Here is a 12,298-nt window from a genome sequence, read left to right as displayed (position 1 = left end):
AGCCGAGTGTTATGCAAAACCCTGCTGAGAATCTTGTTTCCAGAACATCAGCAGGCACAATTTTATATGCTGTAAAATGTTCTGAGATGTGAAGCTCGTTACGAAATGATTCTCGCTCCTTACATTTCGTCACTTCTGGACACATTACAACCATAAAATACATTGTATGTTGTTAGGATGATACATCACCGTAAAATTGTGAAATGGATGTAATAAAAAAATGGTTGTTTTTTTGACATTTATTTCCTTTTTAATCTGAAATATGTTGTGTTTTTGTATTCGGAACCTTTTAATACAAAAAGGTACTTTTGTACCAGAACCATTTTTAAATAGGAACATGTTTAGATGTAAAGTGCGCCGTTGTATGTTCTGGTCGTAGTTGTAGCGTAAAGTGACATTTCATAGCTATCCATCGTGTGAGATCCCGATAAAAAAAAGAAGAAAAAAAAGAGAGGAAAGTTTGTGTTAACAAGATAATAAAATATGAACAACTTTAAGCGATGTCAACGTTTTTGCAAGGTACTGTATGCAGATAAATCTGCAGTTCCCCGGTGGTACCACATGATCCAGAAATAGCATTATAGAGTGGGCAGTGAACCACTGACCAATAGTCAAAACACACCCTCAGGAGAAGTGCATGGCCTCTGGTCCAAACACTACACCATCTCCCATCTGCCTGTCAGATGGGAGATGATGTTCATTTAGACAGAGGAAATGAAAGTAGAGACAAAGAGCTGACAGTGTGGAAGGTAAACAGCAGAGATGGAGATGATGTGTTATCTGTGTTTGCAGAGGAAATACAATGACATTTCGAGCGCTGATGCTGCTGCTTTAGGTTTCTTTAGCAGCTGTCTGTATGTGGAGATGGGGATGTGTGATAATAAATATATCCTCAGGCCGTATTTAATTTCCTTTCCAAGGGGAAACGGAGGAGCACCCTGTTATGCTGTTCAGTTTCAGCACCATGACTTATTTGAAGGAAAATGAAAAAATGGCGCATCACTTTAACACTTTAATCAATCAGTAGTTCACTTTTTTTTTTAAAGTGTTGACAGAGGCTGTCACATCTGCTCCATGTGGAACAGAAACATTATTAAGCTGTCATTTCTTCAAAAATAAACACTGTGATGGTTTCTGGACATTTTAACTTAAACACAATAAGGACACCATTCACGATTTTACTCAGAACGACATCAACAGCAATTTACAATCAATCAAAGGTGTTATAATTGTAATATACTGTATATGTATACACAACAATCAATGATCAATGAAAAGTGAAACCACATGAATTATTTCAAATTAAAATGTTTTTTAAAATTATTTTAAAACCATGATTTTTAATTTTTTTTAAAAAAAAGTTTAAACTCTTGTCATTTGCTCAGTCCCCTCGCTCTGTGGCATGCCGTCCCCTGACTCAGGTTCGTTCGGTGGGCAAAAGGGGATGTAGCGGACCCAGGACTGCTTTTGAAGGCACGTAGTTATCCCAAACGGGAGACTGTAAACCTCTTCTGACGCCAAGTCGTTACTGGAGTCTTCGGGATGTCCTGCGTTCCAGGTGAGAATGCCACGTTCACGCTTGGTCCCTGAATGAGGTGAAATATATGTTTATGCAGAGTGGCTTACAGTTTTACGTTGATGATTTCAGTAGCACTAAAAGTATACGATGTGCGGTGGGAATGAATTCTAGTCAAGCAATCTTAATCGGAATATTGAAAAAAAAAATAAAATAAAAATATATATATATATATATATATATATATATACATTCCACCCCAAACTTCAAATCTCAGTGTATTTTATGTGAATGTGTGTGATACATTAACACAAAGCAGCATGCAGTTGTAAAGATGAAGAAAAGTCATAAATTGGGTTTAATTTCTTTCTTTCTTTTTATTTTTTGCTAAAGAAAATTTGAAATGTGTGGCACGCCCCTAAACACCCCTAAATGAAATCCATCACAAGTAAGTGCCTTCAGAAGGAACTGAATTAGTAAATATTGAGGAGTTGCACAAATAGAATATCTATTTGGTGGAAAACAAACACTTCTCTTGTTATCCCCAAAGTAAAACACGGTGGTGGGAGCATAATGCGCTGGAAGTTTTTTTTTTTCTTTCTTTTTTTAGCAGAAGCTCAAAAGATGATCAGATATGATGATCAGATGAATTAAGGGAAGTGGTTCGCCTATCAATCGGACAATAATCCTCAACTATAGTTAATTAGTTAGATCAAGGCATATTTATGTGTTAGAATGACCAAGACAAAGGTCAGGATCATAATACTTGAATGTACTGATGCTCTCCATTCCTTTTTGAGCCATTTTGGAAGGAATGGTGAAAAAAACAAGTTTCCATGTATAAAACCAATAGAGTCATATCCCAATAGACTTACTGCAAAAAAAAAAATAAATAAAAAATTGGGGCTGCTAAATATTTGCCAATGGGCACTGAATGTCACACTTTTCCGATTTTTTGATTTTTGTAATAAAAACTTATTTCTATCTCTTTTATCTTTCATTGTTTCACTTCTGTATTATGCAATAGGCTACTTTGTGTTGATTCATTACATAAAACCCTTAAAAAATACAAAGAGATTTGTAGTAATGTGAGAATATGTGGGGAAAAAAAACATTATTACGCTTAGCAATAGGAATGAGGCAACCTACTCCATTAGAGCATGCTCTCTCATTGTGATTGAATGTATCAGTGCTGAAAATCAAAGAAAGAAAGAAAGTCATTGTAACTCAGCAACAGCTCTCCACCTCAGCTTACCAGGAATCGTGTTATCTAAGAAGCAGCCGAGGAACCCTCCTACAAACATATGGGTGGTGAACAATACATGCAGAACTTGGTCCACCTCTTTGACACCTGAGTCATACGCACAGAAGACATGACAGTGAAATAACAGCTTGCTTTTGGGAAAAACTCACTCACTGTTTCCCTGCTGAAAGCAGAAACAGCGAGCCGCATCGTAATTCAAGGTTAAAGCAGCAGCGCATGAACCGTACCTGTCTCTAGAACGCCGGGATTCTTCATGATCCAGTTTGGGATGGCAAGTGCCGAAAACATCGAGAACCCAAACACAAAGATATTCCGAGAAGAATTCATGTCTGTAAACTGTCCAAAACGAAGGATTACCAAAAAAAGAAAAAAAACCCGCCACGATTGGAGAAATTTGTCAGCAACAATATATATATATACAGTGTATATACAGACTTGTCTATTCACCTGCAAATTGGAAATCCCAGCAGCACATATTACACCAAACATGATCAGAAACATCCCTCCGATGACAGGAGTGGGAATGGTGGTGAAGATGGCTCCAATTTTGCCCACCACTCCCATCAGAATCATGAGAAATCCACTCAGGAGAATCACAGTCCGACTACCCACCTGCCATCAGGGGATTATTTTAAAACTACTTTGCAAAAGCATCCAATCAGCGTTTTTTTTTGCACTTACCCTGGTGATACCGAGAGCCGCCACGTTCTCGCTGAAAGACGTGGTGCCGTTGCCCGTCCCGAAGGCCCCCGCCAGTAAAGAGCCGATCCCTTCCACGCCGATGCCCCTGCTGATGGCGTGCTTCGGCGGAGGAGGGGCCCCTGACAACCTGGCGCAGGCATAGTAGTCGCCCACAGACTCTGCCATGGAGCAGATTATTCCAGCCAGGATCCCAACCACAGCTGCCAGGTTCACAGTTGGAACCCCCCACCTGCCTGAACGACAAGTCAAACTGCTGATCACTGAATTGGTCTTTTAAATCAATCGACCAATCAAACTGTGTGGGGTTTTTTTGTTAGTAAACCTACGCACCGGGGTATGGCAGTGTGAACCAAGAAGCCTTGCTCACCACATTTCCCTTCACATCAGTGCGGGCCAGGTAACCGTAGTGAGCAGAACCAGACGGCAGGACATCAAATATGGTGAGGAGATAACAGACAAGCCACGAGATGGCGATGCCCAGCAGAATCTAATTGACATCTAAAATTAGTATGGAGTAGAGCTCAGATGTCGACATTTTAGCCTCAAACGACACGCAAACCACAGCAGAAGACATCGTACGGGCATGGTTTGGAAGATGTAAAACTTTGAGGTTTTCCTTTTCTTGGTTTTGCAGCATGAGGGAACGGGAATCGGTATGAGACGGAGGTACTGAGAGAACACAATGATCAGCCCCGTCGTCCTGTGAGTACGACAAAGGAACAGAGTAACATTCGAACTAAAAACCAGTCCCAAGACAAGCAGATGCTGCTCTAAGTAGTAAACACACATCTTGAAGAGAGATGTCATATTCTGTTTTTAAAATCCGAGCTCTTGAATTAAAACTGGAGCTTATCGGCGTCCTTTGCGAGGAGCTACTTACAAAGCAGAAATGCCCCAGTGGCTGCCAGCTTTTACTCCAGCCGAGTCAAACAGAGCCAGGCCTATCAGAGACACAGTAGGGGCGATGGTTAGGGGGCCAATGAAGCGCATGAGGAACCCGATGAGGCCAGAGAAACCAACAAGAATCTGGAGGACAGAGGCCACCATGATAGAGCCCTGCAGCTGTGGACAGAAACACAAGAACCAGAAGCATGAGCGCTGATGTTTCACTCTTAATAATGGCCACGACTTGTTATAGTTCCCCAGAACCGGCAACATATTCAGTGCCACGAAAGAGTACTCGTCTTTCTTGCTTTGCTTTCACATTTTGTCAGTTTAAACCCACAAAAGTAATCATATTTCATTTAGACTGTATGTGACAGACCGACACAGAGCAGCACATCATTATGAAGGTGGAGGAAAGGAATGATTTTCAAATAGTTTTGCAGTGCAATTCTGAAAAGTGTGGTGTGCACATGCATTTAATCCCCTGCTAGTAAATAAAATCCACCTGCAACGGAGTCAGTTGCATCAAAATATGTTACTGAGAGAATCTGTGACTAGACTTGGAAATACTGTATTCTAAATGCATAAATTTCCAGTTAGAGAATGAAATTGTTGGCGTTGGCTCACTGTTCTCATGCGGCCCTGCCACTCTTCGATAAAAGCAGGGGAGGAGGTGTTGACCAAACTGGCATTCTGCGTCCAAGCCGGGCACTTCCACTCTGGCATAGATAACACGGCCATGGCTGGAGTCACCAAGGCAAACGTGCCTCCCTGCAGGATAGGAAGTCTCCAAGTTTGACGAAGAAAACAAAAACAAATGAAAAGTAATGCAGCCTGCAGTAAAAGTCAAGTAGGTCACAACACAAAAGAACAATGTGTCATTTCGAACTTAAATCTATGGATTTTATTTTTTTAGGAAAATTTGCATTTAGTTTATCAAAAAGTGGGTCAGCACACTGTTGTCCTGCTTAGCATGGACCTTTAACTATCTTTGGCATAGACTCATTCCATTGCAAACTTACAGGCTTACGCCATCTGGACAAAAACAGATGCAGATGAGCTGCTATTTAACTACAAAATGTTTGAACACTTTGGACCTTTTCCCTCCCAAACCAGGAGTTCTCACCTGACACCAAAGGTGACCTGCAGAACGGTGCAGAGGCCCGAAACAAAGAATATGGTGTTGATCAGAAGCCCCTGGGTCAGGGTGTCATGCTGCAGACACAGACCCTCGGAGAGGATGAGGGGGATGGAAATGATCCCACCAAATGCTGTCAGGTAGTGCTGTGGAGGAGATAAACATGCCCTTTTACAAACGTGACACGCAAACAGAGCCAAACATCGAGTTAGTTTTCAATAAATATCAAGGCTAGTTTTCCACTGTCTACGTTTTTCATTTATCCTCCAAGTGTATTTTAGCTTGACACACCTGCTGCCCTCCGTCCTTTTCCCATCATGCATTCATCTCGCCTAGCAATTAAGTAACGAACCTCCCTAGCCTAAATACATTCAGTTCATGAGAAATCACTCTGCTGCTGTTTTCTGAGCCTCTGTCCAAGTAGCCTGTTGACATTTATGCTTCTTCTTTATTCAAATCTGTAATTATTATGGATCTTCCCGTCTTTATCTTCACAATTTGTTCCGCCAAAGCCAGCAAACATCAGCTTGCGGTTTGTTATGAGCGTCGCCTAATCACATCCAACCACTTTGGTTACCAGGTATTTTCTAAATTGCTGTTCCTCAAAAATAAAAGTATAGAAAGGAATAGCATGCATGAGTGAAGAAGGCCTCTATTTCAATGTTTTCATTTTTGCTTTAAATCCCTGAGTATGTAATCTACAAGCAGATTGCATTGAATTGATGAATAGCTGAACTGACCTGGCGCTCATCACTGACTGAAAACGAGACTATTTTCCAGTAAATAGTTCACTCCACAAGAAGAAAGTTAGTAGCTGATTTACCTTAATTTTCATTAACTGCTTTTGTAAACTGCCAACCAGAGTTAATAGCTAAACTACGCTGGTTTTTCTTTGTTTTTTTTACACACTTTGTTATAACATGAGTGGGAAGAATTTGGTTGTGGCATCAACCAGCACCATATGGGATCTGTTTGTCCAGAGAGAATTTTCTAATGCGATTCAAGTTCAGGGTTTGCAGCATAAAACAGTTTTCTTTGTCATCATCCCCTGCCCTTTACTGCTGTCCTAAATTGTCTCAATGTCTTAAACTTTGAAACTGAACCCTCATAATCAATCTTCCACTGGACATCAGACTGTTGATACGTTTTAGGGATTTAATTAAATTGATTCCGATAGAAAAAAAACCCCCTAAACTCATGTTCCAGTTTAGTTAGACAATATATAGTGTGTAGCTTAAAAGTGGACTTATTTAATTTACTTAATCAATGATGAGGAGACACTAGCAAGTATTAGGGGTAAATTCCTTTCCACCTCTTTGTGAACTATTACACAAAGAGGTGTAAGTGTTCCCAAGTGTTTGTTGTAGAAATAATTAATTTGACCTATTTAAGTTATAACTGATCAGATTTTGTTTTATATATATACAGTGAGATTGGTTGTCTACGGTGCCCCACCTGAACAGCCAAGAAAATGCAAAGGTACCAAGGAGGGACATCAGTCACACAGTAGGTTGGTTTGTTTCTGTCCTCCTCTGCCACACAGTTGCTCCAGCTGGGGTTATCCACCTTTGTCTCAAGCTGATCATGGATTTGCTCCTGCAACTGTAGTGCAACATCCCCAAAACAAAAACAAAACAAAGCAAGCAAGCAGAATAAATTGTGAAGACTAAGAAATGACAAGGAATTACTTTTAACCAAGTCAAACGATTACTCACCTGTCGACTCTGCACTAAATCTACATTACTGCCGATTTTTTATTTTTTTTTTAACACAAACAAGCGTCAAAGCTTACTTGGAGACTCGTACATATACACACGTTTACGGATATCTGCCCTAAATTTGTCACGACAGCACGTTACGTTTCCATGACCTGACAAAAACGGGCGAATCCTGCAGATGTACGTTCCCGTTATTATGCGCGACAGAATTCAGTGATGCCTCTTTCAATATGTTTAAAGGAGTGAATAAGTTGTTTTTAAAGTAAAAAAAAAACTTTAAAAAGTAGACTTTTTGAATCAGTAAATCCTTGTAGATTCTGAACATAGAGCATAATACATTTCTGAAGCTTTTGCATCACTAAAGTTTCCTTGAAGAGGTAAATATAACGTCTATGGAAATATAAATCTTCATCTTTGTAAAGATATGCTCACAAACATATATGAAAAACTACATATATACATGTGAACAAAACCTCTTGGGTTTTACGTGAAGTAGTAATTGTACTCACATCAAATGCCAGGTTGTCATGTCCTTTGCTTTTCTTCACTGAATCCATTGCAATCGTACCATTAAGCCAAAAACTGTTGGAGGAAGTAGTCAATAAAGTGATTCTGTGAAAAGAGAGTGTCCCTTCTGTTCTACACCATTCCCCAGGTGTTAATTAGCGTGCTCGCATCCCAGGAAAAACACACACTGACCACAGATTCTCAAAATCATTAACAGATCCACCTCAGCTACATGATCTCTGAGGGACAAACCGGTGCAAGTCTCTCACCTTCCTTATCTCCTACCAATTCACAGGGAGGGACGGCGTTCCCATTCCAAACACAGCATGAAACACCGAGGTATGTAACGTAAAAGCAAGTTTAAACGTGGAACCATCTGAAAATAAATGTTAAATCTAAGCAATCGATTTCAAACCTCAAAAACTGCGGGATTTGTTTTGCTTTTCTGCAAACAGATAACGTAAAACACCTTTGGTAACCTTTGACAGCATGAGGTTTATACGCTTGTGAGTCAACAGGGGGGGGGGGGGGGGGGATTTTGATATCACCGAGAGCTGTAAAGTTGTTTTTTAACTGGAACTTATGTTGGAATGATCCCAGGTTATGTTTTTTTTTATCTTGGAGCTAAACTGTTACTCATTTTACAACCCTGTCAAATTTGCAAGACACATTCTTGAGTCTGTTTTATGACCGCTGATAAGTTGTTAGAGGAAAATGAGGCACAGCTATAACACAGATTAGTTTTAATCACATTCGGATCTGATTAAAACTAATCAGATACGGTGAGCCAAAACATCACCCTGAAGCCACGGTCCCCATGGTAACACATTGTGGTGGCAGCATCATGCTGAAAACAAAAAAATCAATAAGACAACAGTTCAATTCCTTTTAGTTTTAATTGCTGTAAAAGGTGATTTTATAATATATACATTCTGGGGAGCTGAACATGAATTCCTTTGAGTAACCTCAGATTGATCAGACCTGCTTCTATGGATGCAACATAAAAATGTAAAACCTTCCAAGACAGGCAGAACCCTTTTCTTTGTAGGACATTGCGTGTTTAAATCGTAGATCTATGCTCTCGGCAACTTCCTGTGGGCACTTGGGTAAACTTCAGGTCACAAAATCCGACGCCTGGATGTTTTCTGAAGCATATTTCAGTGCAGTCCACGGGGGAGTCGTGCACACTCACCTTTTCTCGCTGATCTGAGTTAACAACAGTGGAAGACAGAATACCACGGGCTAAGAGCAGGTCAGAGTGACATGATTTATTCGGGCAGACGTGCAGCAACACACTTGTGACACCTACACTACTGAGTGCCTGGCAGCATTCTCTGCTCACATTAGCCCACCTATAGTTATGTTTTTACTTACAAAATTCTTGTTGATCCTGCATGTTGAGAGTCATTAATATTCTAAGTGAAAGTCTTTGCAACACACTAAGCTCTAATGTCTCTCGCTGCACTGTAGCACATCATTAACTCTGGGCGACGTGTTTTTTTGTTTTAGACAATGTGGCCGTATCATTTCACAGCCAAATGGCAGCTTAGCTTGTCACGTTTAAGGTTTGTAGCAGTGTTCCAGTAAGAAGTGCTCTTTTTAAAGCAATCGTGTTCATTAAAACAAACTGCAGTGTGCCTCCTAATCTACTGTTTCCTGAACATTAAGAGTGGCAGTGTCTCCTGCTTGCGTAACAACAGAAAGTGCTTTTCTAATAACAAGGCGATTCTGCAGCACTTGGTGCTGCAGAGGTCTGTTAATCACCCACAGATTCAAGCCAGGTGTGTGGCAGAAGCTGAAGCATGCAGGGCATGGAGGCCTGAGGACCAGAATTGAGAAACTCTACCTTAACCTAAGCAATACCCAGACAAACCTTGCCTTAAAGTACAGCTAATTTATAACTTTTCCTATGTTCTAAAGTCGAAAAATGTCACCGAAAGTCAAATAGTCAACAAAACACACAAAGGAGAGAAACAACAGCTTCTCTCTAAAGGTAGAAAGGTAGGTGTAAATGTATGTAACTCTGGAAAGTATGCAAACCTCATTACATATGTTCAATTAACAAATAAAATTAATCAATTTAGGCCATTCTGTGAGTGCACTCGCCCACCACCAAGTATACTGAAGGTTAACAATGTAATTGTCACAAGAAAAAAAAAAAAAACATTCACTTTCAGCTATTAGTCATCAGTTACACACTGAAGTGTTTTTTTTGTTGGCAAAGGATGCAAGGTCTGAACAGGTACAGATGGAAGTGTTACTCTGTTGTGTTACAATGAGATCCGGCAGACATAAAACTGGAGAAAGCCCTGTAGGAGTCTCACCCGGCATATCGAACACGTCCTACGTTCTGGGGGTGTTTTCAAATGACTATAATTACACTGCAGCTCACCTGCAGAAGTCCTGGCCAAGAACAAAAGCAAAAATGAAGCAAGTACCTGGGAAGCATCAACCTATGCACCCCCAGGCAGAACACCTGTGGCTGTCCTGCTGAGGTATTCTGCACCGGCAGCACTTCTACTGCTGGATGAGTTCATTTTATTATTATTATTATTATTATTATTATTATTATTATTATTATTATTATTATTATTATTATTGTGTTTAGTAGTCCACTAAAATGTCCTAATAAAATCCACATGGTTGTGGGTGATACTTTGTCAGTGCACTTTGATTACACAGAGAGAGACACGGTATTGATGATGCTATAATACTGTAATTTTGCACCTGGGGTTACATTTTTGAAGTGAGCAGACCTCGTCCTAGCATGTTTTTATTGATTTTTTTTTTTTCTCCTCAGAAACCAACAGTAATCTGTCCCAGGTCACACATCTCAAACTGTGCTGAGCTCTCGTCATAATTACAATTGCAGAAAAAACGGCGGTGCGCAGCACAAATCGCCATGCTTCAGCTTTATTGTGGTGTTTATGAGGATGCAGTCAGGTGTGGGCACAATTCAGAATGATTTGTGTTTTTTTTTTTTTTTTCAAATGTGAATCATCAGCAGAGAGATTTATCACTGCCTTTGCAATGAATGCCATTGGTCCAAATTATTTGATCGCTCTCTTTCCTCTTCACTCAGGTAAGAATTCAAGTTAGTCACACATTGACATGAAGGATCAACCAGGGAAGTAGAACTAGGAGCTCCACATAATCTATAGCTCATATTTTCTTGAAACTTGGAGCTCACTTTTCCAAAATGTTCCAGGAACTTACCGGGTACATTCTTGGCACCTTTACCGTACCTAATGTGTATTTTCCTGAAGCTGAGGAGCTGAGCTGTGTCATGAGGGGAATTACCACTGGTGGTTTCCAGAAAAGTACCTGGTAAGTTCTAGGAAAATTCTCCATCAGCTCCTCTTTTGCGTTTTGGAAGCCCATCTCTAGGTTCTGGAACAGTCCCAACAACGTTCCAGAAAAATACGGTAAGCACTTTAAACTCAGTCAGTAAGTCCAATAGACGTTTCAGGAAAGTAACCCTCTGAGTTTCATACATGTACTATAAAGTTTTAAGATAATATAGGTTTTATCACAGCTGACACAAGGTTACATGGGGCCATAAGCAGAATTTGACTCGCCGCCCTTCTTCTTGTTAAGAACATACGCACCACTAGTGTTTCATTACAGATCTGTTGAAATCTTAGAGAGCTGGGCAGGTTTCATTGACAAAGCTTAAAAGTGATAATTAGTTATAATGTGCTGAGACGTATTTAAGAACAAACTGAGCTCAAACATAAAGAAAAGACACACAATCCAATATTCCTTAGCGTTAGAAATCATGATGCTAAATCTATCCCAAAGAGTTTAATTACAGTTCTTGAAATTGTTCTGGCTTGCTACATTGCTACTGACTCTACGTCGTCATCTATCTTTTTATTACCCAACAACAGAAGGGTGGTCTCACATGACAGGATGTATACAAATCTTTTGTATGAAGGAAGAAACTGTGGTAAATCAAATTTTAATGGGGTGCAGCAGCATATGCTTTCCTCTTCCCCGTTTTCATCATCAGCACGGTTCAACTCATATCTATTAACGTGACGATTGCCCATCAAAGCTCCTCCTGTAGTTTTGATTTAACCATCATCTCTCACTACTTCACACTGCTACGTCGTACACTCCACGTGGTACAGTTGTTGCCAGATTGTAAGAGTTGGTACTGAAATGAATGCAGACAGACCCAGAGGTCCACATTTAACATCTCCAGAAACAACATCTTTCTATCAGTCCTATTCTGCTTAATTTGCTCCTTCATTGCCTTCTATTGCTGCCTCATTGTACTTTGCTGCTGCCGCCGTCTGACAAAATTACTTCAATATGTCATTTAAAAAAAAAACACATTTGGGAAAAGAGCATACATCTGGAACGGAAACAAGAGCACAAGACATCGAAGCTTCCTTCTGATAAACTAACCGTATTAACATGGCTATAATATGTTTTTATGCCTTTCAAAACATTAGGAGCGAGATCAATCTTCCAATATAACAATGGAGTATCTGATTGAAATTCGCAGTACCTCACTATATTCTCAGGACGGCGAAGCCAGGCAGCTTGTGCTTTTGGCCCTG

General features: G+C 40.1%; 1 protein-coding gene across 1 annotated transcript; it reads right to left on the bottom strand.

Moving 5' to 3' along the window:
- Positions 1–999: 999 nt before the first annotated feature.
- Positions 1,000–8,256, bottom strand: LOC116734028 (solute carrier family 23 member 1-like). Its single transcript, XM_032585138.1, has 12 exons — positions 7,733–8,256; positions 6,961–7,107; positions 5,494–5,651; positions 4,995–5,154; positions 4,363–4,544; positions 4,062–4,182; positions 3,813–3,969; positions 3,462–3,715; positions 3,228–3,392; positions 3,008–3,116; positions 2,772–2,867; positions 1,000–1,586 (listed from the first exon to the last, which is right to left on the bottom strand). Exons 1-12 carry the CDS (start codon positions 7,778–7,780, stop codon positions 1,363–1,365), a joined length of 1,821 nt encoding a protein of 606 aa, XP_032441029.1. The 5' UTR covers positions 7,781–8,256; the 3' UTR covers positions 1,000–1,362.
- Positions 8,257–12,298: the final 4,042 nt, after the last annotated feature.

The sequence above is a fragment of the Xiphophorus hellerii genome, chromosome 15 (assembly GCF_003331165.1).
Source record: "Xiphophorus hellerii strain 12219 chromosome 15, Xiphophorus_hellerii-4.1, whole genome shotgun sequence".
NCBI classification, from domain to species: domain Eukaryota; kingdom Metazoa; phylum Chordata; class Actinopteri; order Cyprinodontiformes; family Poeciliidae; genus Xiphophorus; species Xiphophorus hellerii.
This window is presented reverse-complemented; position numbering and strand designations above follow the sequence as displayed.

Coding starts and splice junctions, on each gene's coding strand:
- LOC116734028 (XM_032585138.1), bottom strand. CDS start 7,780: ATGGATTCAGTGAAGAAAAGCAAAGGACATGACAACCTGGCATTTGAT. Junction 5,652..6,960: donor GCATTTTCTTGGCTGTTCAG/GTGGGGCACCGT, acceptor TCTCCTCCACAG/CACTACCTGACAGCATTTGG. Junction 4,545..4,994: donor GGCAGGGCCGCATGAGAACA/GTGAGCCAACGC, acceptor TTCTGTCCACAG/CTGCAGGGCTCTATCATGGT.